Below are 26,827 nucleotides of genomic sequence, written 5' to 3'. Positions count from 1 at the left end.
GTCACACTTTCAGCAGTGCAATTGAGAAAGAAAGCTATTCCGACCAGGGAACATATTCTTCCCTTTTAAATAGGGTTAAATTAAGTCATCATGAAATTCTTCAGACTGACAACCTAAGAAACTCAAATCCTTTGTTCTGGAGCTTTAATTCCCAGGCCATTTTTACCACCTGCAGTATGCATTTTTGCAATTGTTGAATCAGAGAGCACAGCTACAAATACAATTGTTTTTTTGATACCTGCACATTTTAGCTCACCCAGACTCCACTGGGAAGGTCTGTGACATTAGGATACAGATTAAGCAGCCATTTATTCACCTATTTTGTTCTATAAATGTTCTCACTTCCCTTGGGATCAGCACATTTGCGCCAACAGATGCGAATATTTAGTTCAGAATATTACAGCAACAAAGTCTTCCCAAATCACCCAGCCAGTAAAGGTGAGTGCCTTTCTTCTTTCACACATCTGCCCCCAAATGTCTCCTACTTACTTTTTTCCTGGAAAAAAAGATTTACCTCGCAGCAAGCCTCAGAATAAACAAACTCACTCTGCATAGGTCTGAAAGGAGGAAGAAGGTGTATTTTCCATTTGTGTGACTGCTACCTTACTTTCCAGCTCTTGCCTGAGAGGCAGGCTGCTGCTGCACTCTGAAAGAGAAGAATCGAGATTCAGCAGCAATGCCACACCAAAAGCTCACATACCTGCTAAATTCCATAAACAGGGACAGTAAAAGCAAGAGGCACTTGGCTGCTAACACAGAACATGTTTCATTTAATGAGCTGTTCAAAGACCATGAGGCCTCTAATGAGAAGATGAGAGCTTTTTCTCCCAGCCTGAGACATTTTATGGGTGGCTCAGTGTCAGGTGGATTGGGCTGGGTGACATCTTTATTTTCTACTTCCCTCCCCACCTCCCTGTACAGATCACAAGACAACAAAACAAATGTTTTCTCCAGGTTAAACCTTTATTTATTTTCTCAAGACAAACAAGAGAGAATTACTATGATCAGACTAATGGGGTGCTTTTCAAACTGTGGTTCTTCTAACAGTTTAACATTCTGCATAAATAAGTAGTAGAGACGATTGCACTGACCTACATGGACAAGAGTAACTGGGTCTCTGTGCAGTAAAGCAGGCTTCTGTATTTTTATGAGTGGTTGTAAGGTGTATGGCCAGTATTAAGATTGTCTGGTATTTATTATGAGAGCGTGATGAGTTTTTTATTTTCATCTGTTTGCTAGTCAGCAATGTTCTTCATCTTTGTGCCAAAACTTTCTGCATAAGATACAAGAACTCAGAAGTGTCAGAAAACCCTGGTTGAAGGTGCTCTTTATTTCCAACAGCAACAACAGGAAAGTCTTCTGTGAATTTAAATTTCTCAAAAAGTTTCTTTAATATTTCTGTGTTTCAACAAGTATTTCCTGGATTTTAGGCCAAAGCACAAGCTAGTCAGTGATGCCCTTTGCTATGGATGGCCCAGCTGGCTCAAGCTCCTCTACACAGCACTTCCTTTAGAGAGTATAGAAATACTTTTATACCTGTAGTGGCTGCTCTGGGCCAGCACCAAAAGAAAGAGCAGGGGCATGTCCTCCCTGTTCTCTTGCTGACCTCTCCTCTTAGTTCTGGCTTGGTGTGGGGAAATTCATTTGTCTGAATCAAGTGCAAGGATGGACCTAGAGGACAGACAGACCTGAATTCAACCTGGTGAGAAGAGAGAGGTGCTTACAGCTGGACAGCTGCAATTTGAACAACTGAAAGAGAGAGAGAGAGAAAGAGACAAAGGGGAATGGCAGCAGATGAACACTTAGGGAGTAGGACAGAGCAAAAGGGTAGCAGAAACCAGAAATATGAAGGTTGAGGGATTGAAGAGTTAGGAGTGAGAGGCAAAACAAATCTAGAAAATGAAGGAGGAAATTGGCTCTGTCTGGGTAAGCAGGGATGGTAACTTGGAAAAAACACATTTATACTCGCTCAACAAGAATGTTCATACAAAGATGAGAACTTTGGGAGTGGATGTTGCAATGAGTTAAATGAGGAGTAGAGCTGTAAAACAAGGGGAAAATGGAGAGCTGAGTTGGCACTGTAAATACCTCCCTCAGAGTCCACTGGGCTCATTATAGACACATCTCACTCTGCCCCTGCTGTCAGCAGCATGCAGGAAACCCACCAGCTCATTGTTCCATCCCTGATGGAACAGGGCCTTGCAACAGAGGAATGAGAAGAATCATTGCCTGTGGTGATTAATTGTGGCACTAACACTCATGGAAGAACTTGCTCCTGTGGATTCAGATGCTCCCATTGCCCTCAGCACACACAGCTCAGCACTAGAGGATGGACCTGTTCTCTTCAATTTTTGCTTTGATTTTTTCAGAGCAGTGCAAACAAGAAAGGAGAGGGTGGTTTAAATCCATTCCCTACCTGGGGAACAGAGATGTGAAGGCAATTGTCCCCTTTCCCTAGAACCTTAAGAGGCAGAGAGCTGTTCTACAAACCTTTACCATCACTGATGTCAGGAGCCTGCCCAAGTGTCCCCAAAGGTGCTGCCTGTGGACAGCTGGACATCACCAGCAGCACTCAGAGACCATGTCCATCTGCTTGAATTTCTGCTAGTGGTGCTGGCACACTAGAAAATTCACCTTGCCTTCCAGCTCCAGGAAAGAGCATATTTTCCTCATACCCAGGATGACAAAAGGCAGAGACGGAATCCTTCCTTTTTCATGTTTTTTTTTAATGTATCCTTAAAATATATGTAAAACATGTAAGTATACTTTTCAGACTACAGCTATCTGTTCTTTCTTTTGAAATAAATGTAATAAAAATCCCACTCAGGTTGAATATAGAGAGGATTAGAGGAAATAAACGACCTTTTACTTAAGTGGGAATTGCAAAATTAAGTCCAGAAGAAAAGAGCGTTCCCTCTACTGTGTAAAACAGCACTACCTTGCCTGCAGGCACTACTGGAAGCAGAAAAGTTTCACTGAAAGAGAGAGGCAAAACCACCAGCAAATCTACACACTATATTTATGTGATAGTACGAAATTCATCCCTGGCTCATGCAACTTAAATTCAGTTGAAAACAAAGTCGAGTTACCAGGTCGTTGGACATGAGTCTATTGGAGGGAGAGGGCTGGCTGTGCTGTCCCAAAAAGTTATTAGGAGAAGGACCCTAGTGAGGTCATCATTTAGCTACACAATTGCCATCAATTTCAGTTAATTCCTTTCTAAGTGCTGGTGTGTTCCTCCTGCCCGACTTCACTCAAAAGCACAATTCAGAAGCTGCCTTCCAAGAAGTCATCATAAATAGAGACTTTGTCAGGAATTGCTGGTAGTTCCCAGAACAAAAGCCACTCATATCCCCCAGAAAATTACATATCACCAGAAATTTAGACTAATAGCAGCTTCCATTTTAAACAGATGGGCATATAAAAAAGCAGGCACCAAAATCAGTTATGCATCTGGCTTTAATGTTAAACTGCAACAAAGTTTAAGCTTCAATATGATCTGGAGATACCTTTAATAATGAACAGAAATATTTTCCAAGTTAAAAGTCCATCAGAAAACACATTAAACACTATAACACTAACAGATTTTTAAATTTCTAGTTCCAAAGCCCTGTCCAGCCTGAAAGTCAAACTTAAGAATTACCTTACCTCACCTAGAGCAGTATGTAACAGCAGCTGCTTTTTCAGCCAGGCTCTCAGCTTCCCCCCCTCCACATCCACTTAATGCTTGGCAAATATCTGGCTCCTATCTCAATTGAAATATTTCTAGTTTTAAGAAATACCTTTGTATGTGTATATAAAAACATTCGGAGAGAGAAAGAGACCTCACATGTAACTTACATCAATTAAACGGAGAGGGTTTCTCCAGGAATAAAATAATCAGTCCCCGTCTCCCCTCCCAAATGTAGCAATTGCAAAATCTTATGCTAAGAAAAATTAGCTGAAATGCCAAAACTCTATGCACTGAAGAGAACCTCTTGCCAAATATTTCTGTGGCTGAGTGTGCCCATTCTCCTCTGCATGCTCCCCCTAACAAGTGTTAACAAATATCAGTAAAGAATCCTCACCACTGTAGTCACAGGTTTTTTTCAGTCAGCACCCGAATATTTTCACATTTCCCAAATCAAGGAAGGGTGAGACTCTCCTTTTGCCCTTACCTATTCTTTTGTCTCCTGCAAACAGTGAACACTGCTCTAACGATAACCACGACTCTGACAAAAATTACAGCAGAATTACTAAAATATTGAGAGGTAGAGCTTGGGGATGACTGGTATTTCAGGATTAGGTATTTCATCACAACTATCTCCTTAGGATGGTAGCACACTTTGTCCCGTATTTGGCCAGCCAATGGATTAGGGAGGAAATTTCCATTGTAGATCACTGTACCCTTCGGAAAGACAACACTTCAGCTGCTTGCTGTTACTTACTGATTAACACCTGTGGTGGTAGCTGGAAACAAGCACAGGTTCAAGCATAAAATCCACCGCCCTTGCTAACAAAAGAGTGAAGAAAACTGCATTTTCCTTGCCCAGAGAAGCTGAAAATAATCTCTATAACCAAGCAGAAGTGCTGAGAGGCAGAGCAGCTGCCCGGGATTATTTACCTGTTTCGCTGTCTCCGGGGGGTGCGTGGCAGTAGCAGCACTCCATGAAGATAACGTAGTTCAACACGTTGAAGCCCAGACCTGTAGCCCCGATAATGAGGACGAGCAGCTCTTTCTCAGTCTTCTGAGGGTTGATGAACCTCTTGACAGCCTCCACGAAGATGCTGAACATGAGCGCGGTGGCGAAGACGGAGTTGCCGAAAGCCCCCAGCACGTCTGCCCGGCTGAAGCCGTAGGTGCTGGCCTTGTGCCAGCGGACGCGGCTGAACCGCACGCCGAACAGCCCGATGATCATGGAGATCAAGTGGGAGAGAACGGCAAAGGCGTCTGAGGCCAAGGAGAGGGAATTGCCCACGTAGGCCACCGAGATCTCGACGGCGAAAATGGCGATGCTCACCACGCACATGAGGATGAGGCGGCTGCTGCGGCCGGAGTAGCGACCCATTCCTGCAGCTCCTGCCCTTCCCGCTGCCAGAGGGAGACAGTGCTGAGCGAGGAGCAGCTCCCTGCCCTTCTGCTGTCAGTGCTGCTCACATGTGGGAGCCACTTTTATAGGAAGCAGTAAAACAATAAATCAGTTTAAAGGGCGGTTCAGAGAGATTTGTCATGTGAAGACACCGTGAGGGCTCCAGTCCTGCAGGTGTCCCACCCTCAGGAGGCATTTTTTCCTACAAAACCAAAAATAAACTGAGGAAGACTACTGGGAGCACCAGCACTTGCTACTCTACCCAGTGTCAGTGTCCTGAAAAAATGAATAAGGCCCAGACAGGAGAACAAAAGAAGGTGTCTCAAAATCTTAAGTGGTTAGAAAAGACCTCTCTTGCATAAAACTCTCCTCTCATGTCTGTTCCTGCCATTTCTCTTCCCAGTAATTTTAGTACTCAAACAATCTTAGTGTACATCTGTGGAAAAAGACATTTGAAATCCATGTTGGGTGGATGATTTTTAAGAGCACAACAAACATGAATTGCATGTGAGAGCCACTGAAGATGCTGTCCACAGAACAAGCTTCAAAGACAACTGAATTGATCTTCCATTTTAGCAACCTAATACAACAACTATACAACAACTTCTTGTACTTTTGGCACATTTTAACATTGCTCATGAATATGGAGAAAATTTGGAGGCCATTTTCTAAGCAATCTGCCAGTAGACCTGGAAGCTGAGGCTTAGCAATAAACCCAAAGCACATTGTTTATTTCCCATTCTGAAAGCCCTGTCTCAAAATCTCAAAGTAATTCTTATACGCTTGCACATAAGTCAGAGTTGGGGAAAGCACAACCAGAAGTTCCAGCTGCTGAAGTCCTATTTTGTACTTTGTGCCATTTCTGGAAAATGAATCCTGAAGCAGTAACATTTTTTGTCACTCCTTGCAGTACCTGTTGAGCTCTGAGTGTCCCCACAGTTAACACAAACTCACAAACTACCACTAATGGCCCACCAGGCAGGACAGGCCATAGGACCAGGTGCCTTCCTTGAAAAATCTATGATCCAGCTTTTTATTTAAAATGCCCATCTGTGTATGCACAGTTAGATATCAGATAGGATGGAAGGAAATTACATGAATCACATGCAGTACAGCCATGGAGAGATAAGATAATATTGATAACCTGAGCTGACCAATTGTCCCTGACAACCTTAGGCTTCCCAAGGTGAATTAACTTTACGTTAAAAACAAACACCCACTCCCACTTTTCGTCTGGATTTTTGCTCTCAGGGTTTCAACAGCCAAAATATTTACGTTTAAAGTCCAGTTCGTTAGAAGCCTTGCCTGCCATCATACGTAATCTTTAACATTTGGTCATTTGCCTACCTACAAACTGCAGCTCAGGGGTTCCCCTCCTCCTGCCATTTTAAGAACACCATTAAGCCTGGAAGGGTGGATCACTAGAACTAATTGAAACATTGAAACATTGAAAACTCTTCTCACACCTGTGTCACCATTTCTATCCCAGCTATTTCTATGGTGGTTTTTTCCTTCTTGTATTAAAGTGATGCTTAACAACTTATTTTATTATCTGAACTGCAGAGCATGAAAAGAGAGAATTTTTTTCAAGTTATTCTCCTTTCAGTGGGTACAGACCAAGATCAAACTTCAGCAATCTCAAAAGCCCTTCCTTACACAAGGTTGTAATTACCAAAACAAGAGACAAATTAAGTATTCCTTCTGCAGCAGAGCTAAAATGTTCACCTCTGGTCTATTTCCAATGAGATGTTAAGGCACTTCCCTTACACCTCCCTTACAATTTAACTCAAATTTATCAGTATACAAGAACTAAAGAACACCAGGAAGTTTGCAATTCTATTATAAACACAAAGCAGTATCATTTAATAAACAGCAGTGTATTATTACAATTCATATACCTACTTTTCTAACGGACAGAATCTACTCAAGGTCTGAAAGTTTTTTTATAGTGCTTCACAGATAGCTCAGATTGTGCTTTTGGCAAAAGGATTTGACATGGATGTTATCTCTCCCAGGCAAACATTAGCCTCTTTGTGGAAGATCATCACAGGGACGTCTGCATGTGAGGTATCAACATTTGAGACCTTTCAAACCTTATTATGACCAGGAAGAAATATGTTCAGGAAAAGTAAGAGGAAAAAAAAAACTAAAAAAAAAACCCTGGTCTTCTGTGAAATCTGTCTTCAAACAAACCCATTTGTAGGCTCAGAGCAATTTCTAATTTCTAAGAACAGTGTGTCAACATGTTTACTCGAGGATTTGATCCAGTCAACTGGTTGAAGATTGGCTGTTTGTTCAAACCGATAAGGTCAGAGGCTGCATTTAGTTTTGCCTTTTCTTTCTTCTGAGATACTAACAGCTTCCACATCTCATTTTTAAAATATGGGTTTTGTAGAGCATTTCAATGGGAGCTGAGACTGCTCATCTATACTTAAAAATCTGTTTTGCTCTGCCAAAAAATCTGTGCACATTCCTGCCTCTTATACCTGAGGACATTGAAGCTGCTGGTTCCTGCTTTTCTCCTTCCCCAGCACCAGATGTGCTCTCCAGGCTACTTTTAGTCACCCACCATCTCAGGCTGTGAAAACATCACTCTGGTGTTATTGCTCACCCTCTTTCTCAAGTATAATCCCCGCCAGCAGTAGAGGCAGCACACCAGAATAAAGACCTTAGGGCCACTCATCTGGTTTGTTAACTGAATCCAAAGATAAATGCATGCACAGTCACATCCTTCCATAAATCCTTTGCTCATTACTACACCTGAGAAAATACCTAGACAAATGCAAGATAGACGATTTTAAGATGCAATTGAATCAAACCCTTCAGGACTAACCATAATCCAAAGAATATTACATATAATTTCCAAGTTTCAAGCTGATCTGAAATATTTCATAACTTTTGCACTTTTCTGTGGAAAAACTGGGGTATTATCATAAGGCACATTATCCTAAACTGGACAGGTCAGGTTCAAATTTTAATATCCAAAATTTTGACTTGGAAGGCTGACCATTGGAATCTGGAGAAAAGCAAATGTTCTGCAAGTCTTTGAAAAGCATAGAAGATCTGGCAATAGCACTCTAAGTCTCCTGCATACTTAAGACTATGGCTGCTACATGCTGGTTTTGGAAACAGGCAGCCACATAGCATTGGCCCAGGAAGAGTTTGGGGAGGATCTTACTGGTCCAACTTTTTAATTGCCAGGTTTTCACTATACTCTTTTCAGGGAAAAGTGTTCAAGTAAACAGCCTTCAAAATATACAGGAGAAAAAAAGTAATAAATCAAGTGTGTGTCATCTAACCACTGTTTTGTGCCAGGGCCACCTCTCTATTTTTTAAAGCCGATCTTGCTCTCAGAGTGGAAGTAATGTTATTTTTGAAGTGATTTTGCAACTATGTAACATCCAGCCTCCTCTGCAAGAGCAACACTTGGTAAGTGTAGGAAAAGCAAAAAAGGTTTGAAGAGACATGCTGTAGATATAACCACAGGCTAAAAACTCTAGCATTGAACTTAACTCTCTTCAGGTTGCCTTTGCATTAGTCATTGCAGTATCACTGTCAGACAGCCATAAGGGCCAGATTGCAAAATAAGAAAAAGAGAGCTTGGCAAAATATCTGCAGGAAAAGGCAGATGCAGCCTGCATCTTTGCTACCATGTGGCATTTAATCTAGCAAACTTGCTTTTCAAGGGGGTGAAAATCTGGGAGGTGATTCTTTCCCTCTACCTCTGCTCTTGTGAGACCCCACTTGGAGTGCTGTGTCCAGCTCTGGGATCCTCAGCACAAGGCAGACATGGACCTGGACCTGCTGGAGAGTCCAGAGGAGGCCACAAAAATGCTCAGAGGGCTGGAGCACCTCTCCTGTGCAGACAGGCTGAGCTGGGGTTGCTCAGCCTGCAAAGCAGCCCAAAGGCTTCAGAGACACCTTCAAGCACCTTCCAGTACCTACAGGAGCTTATGAGAAACCTGTAGAGGGACTTACAAGGGCAGGTAGTGACAGGACAAGGGAGAATGGCTTTAAATTGAAAGAGGGCAGGAGGAAAGAGATATTAGTAGGAAACTCTTGAATGTGAGTGTGGTGAGGCACTGGAATAGGTTGTCCAGGGAAGTTGTGGATGCTCCATGCCTGGAAGTGTTCAAGGACAGGTTGGATCGGGCTCTGAGCAACCTGGTCTAGTGGAAGGTGTCCCTGTCACAGCAGGAGAGTTGGAACAAAATGATCTTTAAGGTTCCTTCCAACCCTTCCAAGCCATTTATGATGTTATGTTTTTATGAAAATATTCCTTGAAAGACCTGGCTTCAGAAGGGAGCTTTCTAAAGGTAGTAATTACTATGCCTACAGGTTAGCAGGAAGTTTCTACTGAAAAATTTGAAGGCAAAATTTAAACCAAATGTTTTACTTAGAAAGTAGATGCCAGCACACTGAAGTGTACTGTAGTTTTCATGACATTGTCTCCAACCTTTCAGGCATTTTCTCAATGTACAAAGAAATACATGCACCAAACCAGAAAAAAAAGACATAAGCAAAGGAAATCTATTTCTCCCTACTGAGCAACACAGAAAAAAAACTCATCACAGCATGTTACAGCTCACAATACATCTTTATTATTGGAGAAGTTTACAGAAAAGTCTGTGAATTACTGCTAGCCTAAGACTGACCATTGGGGAGCCGGGTTATGGTTTATGGCTTTGTCTTTGAATTGTTTAAAAAGGTCACAAAACCGATTGAAGTTTAAGGGGCTATTTCATTCTTATTAAAAAAGGTTCAATTCACAGATAAAGGAGAAGGTTCTTTCACTAGTGATTTAGTAACTACGACCAAAGAGGGTGTAGAACTTGGCAGGGTTTTTGCCGCACACACATCTTGCTCCAGGCTGGAGTTCACGGAGAGGCTGGAAAGGTATGCAGAGGCTTTTTGCTCCCATGGATGGGGCTCCAGGCTCAAGATCTTGATCCCTGAAATAACAGGAGATTAATAAATAAATATATTCATAAATAAATATTTATATTAAAAATAAAAGTGCAATAAAGTATATTATACATGAAATCTTAAAAGCGCATTAATTATTCCGAAAGTTCCAGAGCTAAGGGAAGTAAATATTATGTAGGACAGCAAGAGTCTGTACATAAGTATTTTACCCAAAGGCATCTGGAATTCCTGTTTTATATTCAAAACATTTTGATTTTGATCTTGGTAAATGCTCTCCAGTTCAGTTATCTTTTACCTGGCAGTGGTCTTCTTGATCCAATCCTCGCACTCAATTTCCCCACAGAAAGGGATCTGTACAATCTGAAGGGAGGAGAGGAAGGGAGAGAGAGAAACCCAGCAGTTATACATCTAAAAAAACCATCTTTGTTTTTGGAAGATTCCTAAACCTTAAGATCTCATATACAGATCTCAAACTGGGAAAATTTCCAATCATTACAATTGAAGTTTAATAGCTCTTTTTCATCAGAGAAATAGATAAGCACAATCATCTCTCCACAGTGTAGTAAGGAAAATCCTACACAAACCCAAAGCACCATTTAAATTTAAATATTTTCTTTTTCTTTTAACCAAATACAACTTTATTCTGTGCAAAGTATAAACACAGTTTTCTCATTAAATGTTGTTTTTCAGAAAAAGTTTAAAATTTTCAAACTACTGAGCAAATGCTCGCCTTATACATTGCAAGACAGTGCCCAAACAAAGTTCCCATTTTAATTCCATTCCATTTCACTATGAATTTTCATTTTTTCTGAGCATACATTATTTTAAGAAAACAGAACTGCCAACAGCATATTTTTCTGGGGGGTGTGGGGGTGGGTGTGCAGCTTCCTGCTATCTCCTTCACCTAACTGAAGAAAATTGAGAGAGTAAGGCTGAAATGATAATGTCACACACTCCTTTCTGTACTACTCTTAGCTATTGTAGCAGATCTATTGCTCCTAGTTTTATATTCCATTTAACTGACTTTTTTTTTAATGGACTTCCACAGAGAAAATTCAGTCTGCTACCAAGAGGTAGCATTTGCATTAAAAAGATACCCCCTACACACATTTGAACAGTCGTGAAATGCTGACAGCTGAGGGCAACCTCAGCTACTAAATTCAGTCTTCATTCATTTTAATTCTATCCAAACTGTAAATAAGGTTTACTCAGTGCATCTTTCTTTCACCTAATTTACATTCTTACCGCAAAATTGTCAATTTGCCATTAAATGGAACACACCTTTATTATACTTCACTTTATGGCTTCACTTTCTTGCAACTGAAAATAGGAACTATTACCACTCCACTCCACTGCTCTTGCATTCATCTTTTGTTAGTGAAATGAAAAACAGTCCACATTTTTAAAGAGCTAAGAGTCTGCAATTCCATTAAGGGAAAAACAGCAGCAGGAATTAAACAGGAGCACTTATTTAATCTTAAAATTTTTCCTTTTAACCTAATAGAGTAATAAGTATTAATAGAGTGTAATTTCATGTAATTCAGAATACATATACTATAAAATTATGTTAATACAAAAAATATAGGTAGAGAGTGAAGCAAACACATAATGGCTTATTTTTTCAATTCATGTATGCAGGTCATAATAAATCTGTATAACCTAAATAACAAAACAGTGTAAGTATCCAAAGTGGAATGTAAGATTATTTGTTCACATTTGCAGGCTTAACTACATTTAGACTACATTAGAATTCTAAGCATTATAAAACCAGCTTAATTCCCTTTGTTGTATTTAGAATCTAGCTGCACACAGCAGTGAGTGCTGGACATTGCTAAATCAGTCCCTCCTCTGAAGTTCATCATCATTCCTTTAAATTTTTCTAAATTGAATTTAAGTGCAATAGAAGTACAAGAAAGTAGTACAATGGAAGGTCAAGCCAAACCAGGAATAAATTACAATTCTTTCTGAAGTCTAACAGAGTATTTATAGATTCTTGGCACTTGTACATTTTTCATTAGGAATTTTGAAATTTTCAGAGTGGATCTAATTGGTACACAAACCCCTGATCTCTCTTTACAAAACACACAACCTTACTAACTAATGGTGGAGATCCTACCTCTTGAACACACTAATTCAAACAGATAAACAGTTTCCCAACCCGATCTGTGACAGAATTTCAGGGTTTAAAAATTCTGTCAGCAGTTCTCTGTAGAAGAAACAGCAGCTAAATTCTGTGCTGAAGGCTTAATCCCTCATCTAAACTTCCATACTTTTTCACTTTTCAGATGTTTAGATCAGTAGAGCTCACCCATCCACATGATGGGTTACTGTTACTGTAAACCCAAGGAGGTTTCTGACTTGCAGTAATTCTTAATGAACCTGATGGCTTCCACACAGGTCATAAAGGTAAAACTTCCTTGACGTAAATAGCTTGTACTTTAAACTCTTACCTGGACCTTTATATGAGGCTTAATAAGTGTTGTGTCTCTGTTTGCTTTAGAATTATGACAGCAAGGTTATTGTGACCTGAATGAAATGTTTACATCACTCTCTCTTAAACGCATATTCTTATAAAACCATTGTTTGTAAAGGATCAAAAGGGTGTGAAGCACAATAACAGAAGTAGTAATTTCCCTTACCTTTCCTGAATCAAGCTCTTTTTGAAAGTCCTCCATATTACTGGCCACCACCATATGACTTTTTAGATCCTCAAACGCTCTAAGAAAAGGAAAAAAAATTCAGTCAGGGCAAATTTATTCATATAAACTCACGGGCCTAATGAGCTAAGTTTTCAGAGCCAGTCAAAACAAAAGTTACAAAAAGAGCTATATATTCATTAGAATCTTCCTAATCAGGTTATGTCTTTCTACCATTGATCCTCAAGGAGGTAAAATTTTGATTAATTGCTGATGGGTGTTCTCTAGGATGCTGCACATTTCACTGTGTTCATTCACAATGTTGTGCCCATCAGTTAAACACTGACCCAAAGGAGACAGAAATAAATACTACATATATGTATTTTTCTTTTAAAATTATCTTCTAAATCTAAATCACAAGATGCTTTTGAACTAGGTAAAAATGTAAAAATTATATATATATAAAAAAATTTTAAAATAGAAAAGCTCATCTGCCATAGTGCTGTGTGAAGAACAGCACTGTGAAGAACACCCTGTGTTCTTCTTGGTAAACTTATGAGCAACAATCTGCAGTGACAAATCTGTGAGGGATTTTGGCATTTGCAATAAGGGCAAAAAACAAAAAGTATTTGATTGCTTACAAGAAAACAATCCTGTGAAGGTCAATAGGGTCTTAAAACACACTTCTGAACACACAGCTTCAGCTACTGAAGCTTCTTGGACAGCTTGGTGTCTTTCAAAATTCAGCACCAAAAGCATCTTTCACAAATGAGTCCTGTACATAGGATCATGGAATTATGTAGGCTGGAAAAGACCTCTAAGATCATTGAGTCCATCCATTAAGCCAACACTGCCAGGCCCACCACTAAGCCCATGCCCATAAGCACATTTATATGTTTCCTGAACACGTCTATGGATGGGTATTCCATTACTGTGCTGGGCAGCCTGTTTCAATGCTTGACCACACTTGCAGTGAAGAAATTTTTTCCAATGCCCAATCTAAACCTCCCCTGGCTCAACTTGAGATCATTTCCTCTTATCCTGTCATTCATTACCTTGGAGAAGAGACCAACTCTCACCTGGCTACACCCTCCTTTCAGGCAGCTGTAGAGAGGGATAAGCTCTCCCCTGAGCTTCCATTTCTCCAGGATAAACATCCCCTGCTCCCCATAGCCACTCTTTTTGTGCTCTATGCCCTTCATCAGCTTTGCTGTCCTTCCTTGGGCATTGTTAAGGTTATTGGGAACTACTTATGGTGTGTTTATGGTGTACTTATTTCTTACTAATACACGTGAACTCATGGTTGTATTTTTTAAAATTAGTTCCTTTTACCTTTTACCTTCCATTTCCTAAGAACAACAGTCAGCTTCTATCGCTGTATGTGAAGGAATTTAAGAGGCAGAAAATTACATGACACAAACAGAAAAATGAGCCTAACCTGTCTTTCTCCATAGATAAACCAATAATGCGAGAAGTTCTGACAGATAAAGGGCATCTGTGATTAGCAGAGCCATTTACTGTAACCTGTAGTTTACCTGCTGTAAAGGTTTGCATGGATCTCCTCCAAGATGTGCTTAAGCTTCTCTTCTGCTTCATGTTCAGACAATGTCAGCTTCTGCCCCGTGTCTCTTCTAACAGCTACGAACTGTTGGCTCTTCATGTCACGTGGTCCTACTTCAACCCTGACTGGGACACCCTTCGTGGAAAAAAAAATTAGAAGTTATGATGAAGAAGTAATTCTCAAAATTACTCTCTGTGGCTTTTTTGCTTGTTTTAAAGTCCAGTCTTAATATAGACTCATTTTATACATTTAAGTTTCTTTGGAAAAAAAATCACCATATATTCCAAAGCTTTTATATATTTCTGTCTTTCCCACCCACATTCTCTTCACTTGTGCATTCTACCTTACTTCACTAGCCTGAAGACTGCATCAGTGCCAACATGCAAGTAATACTGAAGCACTGCTGAAACTGCTCTAAGTTATCCCACATATTGCAAATCAGATTTAGTCTGAACAATTAAGACTTCTATAGCAATTATAATGTTCTAGTCCACTCAATAATACATTTAGTTCTGTTTTCACAGAATGCTTTCAATAGCATTCAACAGGTATTGCTTTAACAGCAAACAGCATAAGTTCTGTTAAATACAGCCCTAATATCAACATGAATTGCATAGGATATTTGACTACGAACAGCTAATTGCTTTCACAAAGCTTTTATGCTTTATAAACTTTGGTGGTAGGAGTAATTTCTCATTCCCCATACACCATCAGACAAAAAGATTTTCCATGTTACTGAAACGAGTCAATTAAGAATCTACCGTGTAACTTACTTTCTCTACATCCTAACATGTATCCCAGAGACACATTTTTTCTTTCACAGGAAATGAAGAGAGTGAATGCAAATACATTTTGGAGGACTCTTCCCCCCCGCCCTCCCGAGGAAATTGAATCAGTAAGTTTATAAGCTAAAACCATTCCACGGTGTTCAAGAGATAAACAGGAGAATCAAAACCTGTACCCAAGCTTTCATGCATTGTGTGCTCTGAAATGGCCTCAAGTTCACGGCTTCCAAATGATTCCCTACACTCCCTCTGCCCCCACTACCTAAATTATGCTAAAAAGGTGAATAATACAGTAAAATCCATCTGATCAATGAACTATCTACTACTGCTGCAAAGCTACATAAAAAGCTATTGAAAACTGTCATCAACAAGCAATTCAAACTGAACATTCTATGACCCACAAAACATTGTCTCCATAATAAAAACTTGGAAGAGAGTATCCAGTACTTCTAATTGTAATACTACTAGGTGAAAGAATACTTCATGGTCCCTCAGGAAGATTTCCCAAGAAAGCAATGGAACTAATACCAGACAATACAAAAGAAGTACCAATGACCTGTTCTTTTTAGGAAGTAACATCAGAAATCTGCAAAGCTGAAAAGTACATAAGGCAAAATATTTTCCAGTTAATTCTTGTACTTCTTACTCCAGCAACTTTGTATTTTTCACCCTATGAAATTCCTTATACACTCAATAAAAGGAGTGTATTGTTCCTGCAATGAGCCTGAAGATGCAATTTAGGTATTATGCTCAATACATTAGTAGATTTTATGAAAAACATCAAGTTTACTCCGTGCTGTCTTTCTCCTTGAAAAACCTAGTTTTATATAGAAAGTTTCCCAACATGGCTTCATGGTACTAGAGCGCCATTAAAAAAAAAAAGGTTACACAAAGGGAAGAGAACTTTGAGACAATGGGAACTTTGAACAATTTGGGTCACTTCTATCATGTTACTTTGAAGACTGAAACTGATTTTAAATTCTGAATAAAAATATGATTCCGTAACAACACTCAACACATCGTTCACTTTTTAATTATCACTGTTTCATTCTGTTCACTATTTTTGTTTTATGAAAGCCTCTTCTATTAGAGGAAGCAGAACTGTTCCCCTCAAGTGCTATATGAGGGGAAAATAGCAATTTTACAACAAAAAAATACTCCTTTCTTTGCTGATACTGCAGGTTTATCTTCTCTGTTCTGCTGTATGCACAAAAGGCTCTGTTGAGTCAGGACACACTGAAGTATGAGCACACATTTTTAAAAATGCAAGTAATTTATGCTCCTAATTTAAATTTCTAGGTATATAAGTAGAGTCCTAGAAGTTTAAAAATCCCTAATGACATGCAAAACCTAGCAAACAGAACAAGTCTTGGAAAACACTTTTTCTTTATTTATTCAGGAAAGCGATCACTGATGATCAGGCAGCAATTCTTAATTTACAGAACACATTTGCCTTCAGAACACAGGGAACACATAACATACATCATATATACATCTCACCTAGGCTTCAAAACACCTCCTGGAAAGAAAAGTACCTTAAGTTCCCAGTGGTTGAACTTCCAGCCAGGTGAGTAGTTGTCTCTTAAATCAGCCCGGACACGGATGTTGACAGCAAGCAGCCTGCTACGATATTCATTACATTTCTTCAACAGAGCCTCTCTGTCCTCTTCAGAAAGGGAGTTTGTTATACCACAGGGAATAATTACAACCTGCAATAGAACAGGACATGTACTTCGTGATACAAAAAAATTAGCTCATAGTTATAAAAAACTGAAAACCAATATTGTGGCCCTATATTCCAGTAATTTTTTTCATGCTCTCAGAAATGAAGGATACATTTCCCTTTTTCATATTAATGACATAGATAGCATCACTTCAAATACATGAACTATCAAAGGGGACTTGTCCACCACAAGTATCCTAAGGCTTTGTATTAACTTCACACAGCAACTCTGTAATTAGACAGCTCCATCCTACATGAAGTCTTCCAGCTGCCTGATAGGAAATTCTCATGAATTCCAAGACAAGAAAGGAAACTAAGGCAGTTTAAGGCATTTTTACACACCTGAATACAGGCTACACGTGGTGGGAGTACCAATCCCATGTTATCTCCATGAATCATTGTCATTACACCAATAGTCCGAGTTGTAAGGCCCCAGGAATTCTGATAAGCAAACTGTTTTTCTCCTGGCTTCTTGGGATCTTCAAACACAATTTCAAACATCTTTGAGAAATTCTGCCCTAGATGATGTGATGTTGCTCCCTGAAATAGAAACACACGGAAAATTCTATTCAATAGAAAGTTAAGTCTATCAAGCATCAGTTTAAATATTTCATCTTCCTATATTTAACAAAAAAAGAATTATTTGAATAGGTAAATACCTGGATAGCTCTTCCACTGGCAGATATAAATGCCTCTAAAGTGGTTGTATAATCCCCCCCAGCAAACTTCTCCTTCTCTGTCTTCCTTCCTTTCACAACAGGTATTGCCAAGAGATCTTCATACACCCGAGCATAGAGATCAAGTATCTGCAGCACCTATGAAGAACAAACTGTCTGCAGAATCACTCAGTATTTTGCATTTTGTTACACCATGAAATATTTTTACACGACAGAGTCTGAAATCTTAAAAAATTAACACTTTCTCAAGACTTTGTTTAGAAACTAAGATTTATTCAATTACTTTACACTTTGGATGTTATTTTCCCTGAATCAGAAAGCAACAACTGTAAGTCATGACAGAAAACAAGAAGAGTCACAGCAGAATGACAGGCCAAGAATTATGTTGACTTCAAAATTCCACCTAAAAGTTTGAACATTTGCTATATAAATAAAGATATGTCACAACATTCAATGAAACATCTGCCTTTTGGGCAAAGAAAGTTTTAAAACCTCTAGCAGTAAATACGTGAACGCATTATTTAAATTTTTAAGGAAAGTCGATTTTTAAGTATTTTTAAGAAAAATAATTTTAAGGAAAGCAGACACACTTCAAACTCCCCATATTGTTTGTAGACTGAAGCCTCAGAAATGGGTTACATCTGAAAAAATGTGTTCTAATAAACTTGGCATTTTTCACATGGGCTCTAAAAAAAGATTTCTATGAGATCTCAGTACAAAGATTTGTTTGTGTTGCTATAGAGTAAGGTAACATCCTCACAGAAGAATCACCAATGTATTTGTTTTTACCTCCTCTGCTGCCTCTTCATATGTTGCAAATGCTGTGTGACCTTCTTGCCAAAGGAACTCACGAGTGCGAAGGAAAGGCTGGGGATGTTTGAACTCCCAGCGCTGGGGGGGCAGAAGTAACAAAAATTAACATTATGAAGTGGCAAATTATTGTTAAAAATACTGTTTCTAAGCACATATTAGAAAATTCTCAATAAAGATAAGAAAGCCAACTATTCACACATTTCTACTTAATATAACCAACCACATACATTGATAAAGAATGTTTTATTAGAAACGTTAAAAAAACATATCATATAAACCATGGTAATAATTTTGCCTTGAAATATGTGCTGTGATCAGTATGATCATGCCAAGTCAACAGGGAATAACTGTCCTACACTGCATTTGTGATAAGAAGAGGTACTCAGAAATTGGTTACACATACCACAACACTGCACCACTGATTAAGCTTGATAGGAAGATCCCTGTGTGACTGCACCCACTTTGCATAGGAAGGATACATGACTGTAAAAAGAAAGCAGCTTTGAGTCTCCAACAATAAAGACATTTATGTCAAACTTTTCCTTTTCCTACATATAAGCTTAACAGTCTCTGCTATAATAATTATGCTTTTATGTTTCATTTCCTTTAAAATATATTTTTTGTCTTAATACATAGTATTTCACCTGAGTACTTTCACTTTATTCAGAGTCTCTGCCAAAGAGCTTGGTTGCTGCTGGTCAAAGTACAACCCAAAGCTTATTATTTAATGACACTGTGTTTGAGTCACTGGCTTCCAGTAGGGTAAATACACCCAGATTCACAAGAAGGAACTCAGTGACCTCAAGATTTCAGGATGCTATACTAGACCTGACTCAATTAAAAACTTATCCAGCCTCAGGTTTTAAAATGCTTGTTTAAATTACTCAGAGGAACAGTCATAGTCAAAACATATGCAAAACTGAAGTGAATTACAAGTTGAAAAAAATTGCATATAAACACTATAAAGCAAATAATCAAATGTGTTTTTAGAAAAAAATAGGTCAGTCTTCAGGATATTAACGAAAAGAATTCCTAAAGTCTGCATGTCCTAAAAGTGTCTATTTAAGGGAACTTGCTATAAGCAGCAGCAAAATCAGGAAATTTTCCTAAGGAATTACAGAAAACACTCTGAAAAATGGGGGCTTCTACTTTTCAGAAGGGACTTTGGTCTATCAGCTACACTTTAGGTAAAACTTCACATATAAATTTATAGCCAAACTACATGAAAAGAGGCCCACCTGTTTCACTTGTGGGACGTATAGCAATTGGTTCAGCCAGTTCTGTTTTCCCAGATCTTGTGACCCAAGCAACCTAAAAAAAGGAGAAAAGAAAAAAAAAGTCAAACTAAACAGGTTTGGAAAGAATCCTCTAGCCCCAAACTTGCTTTCATACCCAGCTGCAGACTAAGTGGTTGGGTTTTCTTACAGTCAGATTAAAATGGAAGTTTTGAAGTGTACCTCAGGAGCAAAGTCAGCAATATGAGACTTCTCTGTCTCTAGGGCAGCCTGGGACACAAACATGGGGAAGTAGCAGTTTTCCACTCCAAGTTTCTTGATCTCTGCATCAAAGAAGTCTTTGATGGCCTCCCAAATAGCGTGAGCCCAAGGACGAAGAATGTAACAGCCACTCACATCGTAGTATTCAATCATCTCTGATTTTGTGATCACCTTGCAAAAGATTAATCAGATGCTGAAATTTCAGTTTGTACACAGAGAACATTCAGTAATTCAAGTGTGTCTCATGCAATTCAAGAGAAGTCTCCTACTTAACACTGCTCAAATCGTTAGCAGCTAAAATATACTTTCAGGTCACTTGTGTTACCTAAAAAGAATTAACCAGGAATATTAAGTTCAATAATAGATCTGAATAATGTAAACACTTAACAAAAACTGAATTTCATGAAGCCAAGTAAGAGGCTATAGCTACTTTCCAGGAACAAAAAAACTGTACTTCTGTAAGAAATGTCTCTAGCTCATATCAGAAGAGAATTTTGTTCCTTAGAGTACAGGCAAAAATTATACTAGTGACAGGAAATGTACACCACTGACAGCGACTTACAGTCTCTCATAACAAGACTAATCTAAACCAATCATCTCTACTTGGGTTGTTTTTAATCTCACAAGCCAGCAAAATTGTTCAGTATCAACAGATATTAACTTTTATTATGTATCACCTTGAGCTGAAATAAAACTTTCGAGTCTGTGAAATTCCTATAACTTCAATTAAGTTTTGTACTCTTAGAGAGGAGGAATCCAGGTATGAATCAAGAAAATAATATATATATATATATATATATATATAATATACGAGGTTGGGTGATTAACACTCAACCTTTTTACTGCTTCCTAAATTTATTCAGCTCTTTACTCCAAGGCACTTACTATTTAAGACCATGATAACAACATAAGACATAGAAAATAGCAAATATTTTGCTTTGTATTGAAAAAAAAAGAGACTCAAAGAAATACGTAAAGCCCAAACAGACACTGATTTATAACAGAATTAAACAAATCAAACTGATGTGCACTTACCTGAGAGAACCACTCTGAAAGATTTTCTTCTTTTTTAGCCTCTAGACCCAGCCTATGGTACGACAAAAAGAACCAAATTTGTTCAGTTCAGTGTTTAGCAGTGGCACTTATCCTAAGCCTTTTCTTTTCTCTTTTATTTTGGGGCAAGAAGTATGGCATAATAAGGTGGAAGAGTTTGTGTTTTACATCAAAAGGCTAAGTTTTGGCTGGTGGGAGTTGCTAGTATTTCCTTACCCTAACAAGAATATTAAATAAGAACAGCTCCAATTTTTTAGTATGGTTTGAATCTTTCTAATTCTCACCATGCTGCATTAAAGAATCTCACAACAACACATTAAAAAACCCAACCACCAGTAACCAGTCCAGTAAGAACCTAAGACTAACCAGACCTGTCTGTGAGCTGCTTCACACTTTATTTTAAACACTTCCTACCTAGCCAGTAGCTACAACTTCAGGAAAGATACCCAGCTTAAATTAATGAGAATGTCAGTCACACTGTATGAGACAGAAAACCGACTCTATTTCAAAATAAAGATAGCCAATAAAACGGCAAGATTCTAAAGAAGGTTAAACTCACCAGAAAACACAAAAGTAAAGGTTTTATACCTCTACAAACAGAGAAGTTTTAAAGGTAGGAAATACATTTTTTCTGGCATTATTTCTATACAAAATAACCACATCTCTGTCTCTAATATATGATTTATGTATATGATACAGGAAATACAAATGTGCTGCATAATACACACTGTAAAAAGACTCTAAACTTTAGCAAGACACAGCAGCACATTTGCAGAAGCAAATAATAAGCACAAAAACTTCTCAATGATAGTAACAATACAGGATGCTGAGGTACAACTGACACTAAATAAATTTTGGTAACTTGCTTTTGGCTCAATCCTGAATATGAAAATCAACAGTTATTTTGCAAATGTCCACACTTTCAAGTGAAATGAGACACGTATCAAACTCTAAATCTCAACAGAGGTAGACAGTTGATGTTTCAATAAGATTAAAGATTCCATCTTTACCTGGTTTGTTTCTTAGGGCCTTGGCCCTCTCCTGATCCATTTGAGGAGCGCTCATTACCACTCTGTCCTTGCAAAGGTTCTTTTTTGGGGCCATCATTTTGCTTCTGTTGCTTACTCTGCTTTTCAGACTTGTTGTCCTTCTCTTTCTTCTTTTTGTCTTTGTCATCAACACCACTAGCAGACACTGGTTTATAGTCAACTCCTGCAACAGACTTATACTGGGCCTTCAACTGAAGAAGTTCTTTAACAGCCACATCTATCTTTTCCTTGAAGAATAAAAAGAAAGAAGAAGAAATTTATAGAGAAATTATACCGTTTTATTAAAAAAAAAATCTATATGGCACTGTGGACATTCACAGACTGCTGGCAGAAAAATCTGCATAAGCCAGTACTTAACTTTAATGTGCTGATATTTTAAAGGGCCATATGCGACAGTATATCTAATTTTAAAAGTATGTTTCAGATCTCAGAATTTAAATGCTGCTTATTCTAAAGGTACTTTTCTAATTCCCATAATCACAATGAATTTCAAAGAGATTTCTAGATTTAAATGCATATATTACATTTTTACACTACAGTGTACATGTTATTACCTTGTCTGCTTTTTCTGCTTTTAATTTTCTAACTTCATCTCCTTGAAGAGCTACTTTGCTAAACAGGGCTTTAGCTTCAGGAGTGTCTGGGCCGCTGGGTACTGTGTTTGATGTCTGAGGCAAAGCCCCCTGAGCTGCTGGTGGGTGTCCTGGCTTGTACTCCTGCCCAGTCTTCTCCTTGTAGTCAGCTTTCAGAGAAAGGAGGAGTTTTACTGCTTCATCTATTTGATCCTGTGTGGAGGACAAATAGCAAGATTTACTGGTGAGAATTAAAGAGAGAACTGGCCAGAAGCAGTGATTATCAGGCTACAAAACCAACCTAATGAACCAACAAAAAAGCTCCCCAAAAAACAACCCAACACCAAAACCGATTTTGGAAGGTAGAAATATAGGCAGAAAAAAACCCCCAGAAGTGCCTAAAAAGCTGCAGGTTTGTTTCATGTTGTTTTCCACAACCATCACTGAATCTGTCTAGTTTTGAAAAGTCTTGCTGCTGCTGCAGCACGCTAGATACTTAAACATTCACTTTTCCCAAACACAGCAAGAGATAGCAAAATACATTAAACCCTTCTGCAAGGTCGACATCTGCCATGCTCATGCCTATTCACCTAGATATGAGGTTAAGTTTGACTTCGTATATCGGAGTCAACAAAGTACCCAGCACCAGAACAGTTCTGTTTGGCATTATCAGAGCATGCATGACCTGGACATAGGGGACTTTGATCACTACCTGGTGAAAGACTTCCCCCCAGTGGCAAAATGTGTTCAGAATTACAATTGCTCACTCTAATGCCTATTGTACCTTGGAAGCTTTCTCTGCCTTGAGTCTGCGTACCACTTCCCCTTGCTCAGCTACAGTATCATAAAGTGCTTTGCCATCCACTAAGCTACAGCTTGTAAAGTTACTGCAGCAGACAGGAGATGGAAGTGCAGTAGAAGATAGACAAGGAGGGGTTGAGGGTGGATTTCCAGGCTTGTACTCTTGACCTGTCTTTTGTTTATACTCTGCTTTTAGGCTTAAAAGAATTTTCACAGCCTCATCTATTTGCTCCTGAAGCAAGAGAGAAAAAAAAAAGCAGTTGCAGATAAGGGCAGAAGTAACAGAGGTGTAACACAATAGCTGAGATAACACAAGCTTTACTATAATAGCACTAACACAGCTGTTGTAATAAAACTTCTAGAGCTATCCTGTTAGTATAACTTGTTATTATTAAGTTCTGTGTTAGAACTTTTTAGCCAGAACACCTGTAAGTTCTACACCAAAGGACCAAATCAGGTAGTGTAGGTAAGGGCTGATTTCTTTGCCATAAAAGCCTCCCATTTAGGTGGCTTAGTCCCCTCCAGTTATAGCAGTCCATGAGTTGCACATTGGAGAATAGCAGCAAATACACAGACTCTGAATAAGTAATGGTTATTTGGTCATGATCAGGCAACTCCCAAATTTATTACTGCCATTCTCGCTCCAAGTAACAGCCCTTCTTTCAAGTTACTACCTATCCTCTGCTTCACTTATCTTGTATGAACAAAAAAAAACTTATTCATTTTCCATGCACTAACACAGAACTCATGCAGTCAGCCATATCACCAGCTCAAGAGAATTTGGGAAAGCACTTCATGGAACTTGCTTATGTTTTGCTCCTCAAATTTCACAAAACCTGCCATTGGGTTTTAGCCTAAACTGAAGACACTGTTCCACTCAGAAGCATCCACAGGTAGAACACCTTTGAAGCTTTCTCCGATTTGAGCTTGCGGACCACTTCTCCTTGTTGAGCTACTTTGCTGTACAGAGCCTTGCTGTCTACTGGACATGGGGATGGAGGAGTGGGAACAGGAGAACACTGAGCAGGGACAAAGACCACAGGTGGGCTTCCAGGCTTGTACTCCTGGCCTGTCTGTCGCTTATATTCTGCCTTTAGGGATAAAAGGACTTCCACAGCAGCACCTATCTCCTCCTGAAAGAAGAAAGGAAGGAGCAGGAAGAGGGAGGAACAAAGATATAAAAACATAAGACTCTCAAGAGTACCATAAATATATTCATAAAAAGACCTGGAGCTCATGTGCACCTATTCCATTTTCTTAAGTACTTAATAGAGTTATTCAGAGAAGTTTTCTCTACTACTTTCCTATTTTAACAAAATAACTCCTCTTAAGGGATACATAACCCAAGCTGTCCTAAGTAAAACGATAACAATAAGTTCATTTAGATCTTCCCATTTATTTAGATTTTATGGTGTCATCAAGGCACTACTACTATCAACATTATTTAACCACTAGGCAAAGTATGTTATTTTCCCTCTCTTCATTTTCTGCATTAGAAAGAAAAGAAATAACACAGCTAATAGTAGCTATGTTTGCTATGTACAGTTACAGAGAGGAAGCTGTCTCAAACACATCTGTGGCATTTGGATCTTCCCTTTCTGGTTTTGGGGCTTTGTTTTAAGATCTAAACAGCAACAATTCAATCCTATGAAGTCACATAATTTGACCGTACTGAGTTAAACAAATGAAGAAATTACCAGCCATTTTAATCTCAAGGACTTGACTTGGATACTTAACTCTTGCTGTTGGGTAAATTTAGTCCATATTTCAGAGCACCAGCCTAAGAAATATGGGAATTCACCAATACAAACTTGGTCATACAAATCTAACCGAAAAAGTAAGCATTGGAAACACAAATCTTGACAGAAGAGAGCCCAGTCCAAATGATGACCACTATAAAAATCCTGGATCCATAAGCACCCATTCACCACCACAGACACAGAACAATGGGCTATGCAAACCCAGACAAAACCAAGGATTATTTTAATCATCACCTTAGATGCTTTCTCAGCTTTCAGTTTTCGGACTACTTCTCCTTGTTCTGCTACTTTATCATACAGAGCTTTACTGTCCAGGGTACCAGAGGTCTCAAGCTTTGATGACTGTGCAGTTCCAGATACTGGAGGATTTCCTGGCTTATACTCCTGGCCTGTCTTCTCTTTGTATTCTGCTTTCAAGGCCAGCAGTTGTTTCACAGCTTTATCAATATCTTCCTTTGCTGCCTTCTTAGCCTTCAAGTCACGAACTACATCACCCTGTGCAGCCACCTTGTTGTAGATGACCAGGTGACCTTCAGATCCAGTACAGGCTGGAGTAGAGCCATGACCAACAGCTGGAGCAGATTTTCCTTTTACAGCTGAACTAGCCTTACAAAAAAAAAAAAAAAGCCAAGTATTCAGCATGTAATCTTATGCAGAAATAGATATATAGCAATACATTCTATGGTATTTTCCTAAACCACCAGTTTACCTCTTTCTTTGCAGTTTCAGCTTTGGTCTTCTCTTTTGACCCAGATGTTGGCATTTCTTTAGTGTGTCCATCAGGGATGTAAATCAAAATGCATGGGGCATCTTTACAGCTGTAAGGACTTTAAAAAGATTTATGGAAAACACAACAGTAAAGGAAATCCAAGATAAATATCAAACATTTATTGAAACAAATGAGCTACTCTTTCTAAAAGATGATCTCATACAACTGCAGGTTTATCTTTGTACACAGCTGTAATTACCTAAATTTATGCAACTGGGGATCTGCAATGATCCCTCATGCATGCAAGTTTTTCTTTTTTTAAAATATTTATATGTTTATGTTATAATTGCATGCAGATGTTTCGATAGCTTGCTAAAGAAGTATTACAATTCAGTAGTATGTGCATGCTCTAATTGGAAAAACGCCTGTTTTATTCTGTAGCATTGCTCCTTAATTTCTATACTTCAAATCACAATGAAATCATGACTTCATTACCAAGTTCAGGTTAGCTGGGGTGCATCTCAGGTGCCACATACTTGGCTTAAGATAGTTTGAAGAGCCAGGTATGTGCAAAATAAAAGCCATTCCAGTCCACAGAGATACTCCTCAGAAAGATCATGGTAATGGGGAAAATATTTGCAGATTATATTACCCTTGCCAATGTGTGTATGTGAAAACACTAAGACAACAAGCAAAAGCAAATTCTGTGAAGTCTGTTTAGACCATTCTCAGGTAACTTACCTTACTGGCTCATAGGGCTGATCACAAATAAAGAATCCTCTCCTCTGAAGCTGTATGATATCTCCTTTTTTTAACTCCTTAAGGCACGGATCACCCAGCATCAGTTCTTCTTGCTATAAGTGTTAAAAGAAATCAGTCCATGTCTAACAGAGCAAAGGAACAGTAAGAAATAGAGATGTAGAAGGACAGTGGTGATTTTTCTCCTTTACAAAGTGTCAAAATGTTACTTAATTCCAGCAGCAGCAGAACTAGAAGTACTAGTGCAAGAAGTACTAGCAGGAAGATGCCATATCCTAAGAATGTATCACGACAAAAACTCAAACTATTGGTCTCAGATGTGTAAAAGCCTGGTGACAACTGAGAATAAACAAGAGTCATATTTCAATTTTGAGATTATGACAGGTTACATGGAAGCACGGAAACCAGACACACCAGCACAATTTATCTGTTTGACAC

The 26,827-nt window shown here is 38.8% G+C and overlaps 1 protein-coding gene and 1 pseudogene across 4 annotated transcripts in view; both read right to left on the bottom strand.

Moving 5' to 3' along the window:
* Positions 1–542: 542 nt before the first annotated feature.
* Positions 543–5,048, bottom strand: LOC148224217 (calcium/manganese antiporter SLC30A10 pseudogene; annotated as a pseudogene).
* A 4,599-nt stretch (positions 5,049–9,647) lies between these two features.
* The window catches only part of EPRS1 (glutamyl-prolyl-tRNA synthetase 1), a 37,918-nt gene continuing 20,738 nt past the window's right edge, over positions 9,648–26,827 (bottom strand). For 2 of the 4 annotated variants that reach the window (XM_014876899.2, XM_088161157.1), the window contains 19 exons: positions 26,372–26,484; positions 25,631–25,748; positions 25,156–25,527; positions 24,064–24,294; positions 23,145–23,393; positions 22,343–22,573; positions 21,750–22,015; positions 20,722–20,773; positions 19,648–19,857; positions 19,429–19,501; positions 18,594–18,673; positions 18,167–18,268; positions 17,360–17,515; positions 17,043–17,240; positions 16,513–16,686; positions 14,167–14,327; positions 12,635–12,713; positions 10,291–10,355; positions 9,648–10,021 (listed from right to left, as the gene is read on the bottom strand). In XM_014876899.2, coding sequence (XP_014732385.2) covers positions 9,871–10,021; positions 10,291–10,355; positions 12,635–12,713; positions 14,167–14,327; positions 16,513–16,686; positions 17,043–17,240; positions 17,360–17,515; positions 18,167–18,268; positions 18,594–18,673; positions 19,429–19,501; positions 19,648–19,857; positions 20,722–20,773; positions 21,750–22,015; positions 22,343–22,573; positions 23,145–23,393; positions 24,064–24,294; positions 25,156–25,527; positions 25,631–25,748; positions 26,372–26,484 — 3,081 coding nt within the window. In that variant the 3' untranslated portion in view covers positions 9,648–9,870. The remainder of the gene's footprint in view (positions 10,022–10,290; positions 10,356–12,634; positions 12,714–14,166; positions 14,328–16,512; positions 16,687–17,042; positions 17,241–17,359; positions 17,516–18,166; positions 18,269–18,593; positions 18,674–19,428; positions 19,502–19,647; positions 19,858–20,721; positions 20,774–21,749; positions 22,016–22,342; positions 22,574–23,144; positions 23,394–24,063; positions 24,295–25,155; positions 25,528–25,630; positions 25,749–26,371; positions 26,485–26,827) is intronic. The other 2 variants (XM_088161158.1, XM_014876901.2) reach the window with 1 other exon arrangement.

Source organism: Sturnus vulgaris, chromosome 3 (genome assembly GCF_052056855.1).
Source record: "Sturnus vulgaris isolate bStuVul1 chromosome 3, bStuVul1.hap1, whole genome shotgun sequence".
Lineage (NCBI taxonomy): Eukaryota > Metazoa > Chordata > Aves > Passeriformes > Sturnidae > Sturnus > Sturnus vulgaris.
Note: the sequence above shows the minus strand (reverse complement) of the source record. Positions and strands in the feature narration are given on the sequence as shown.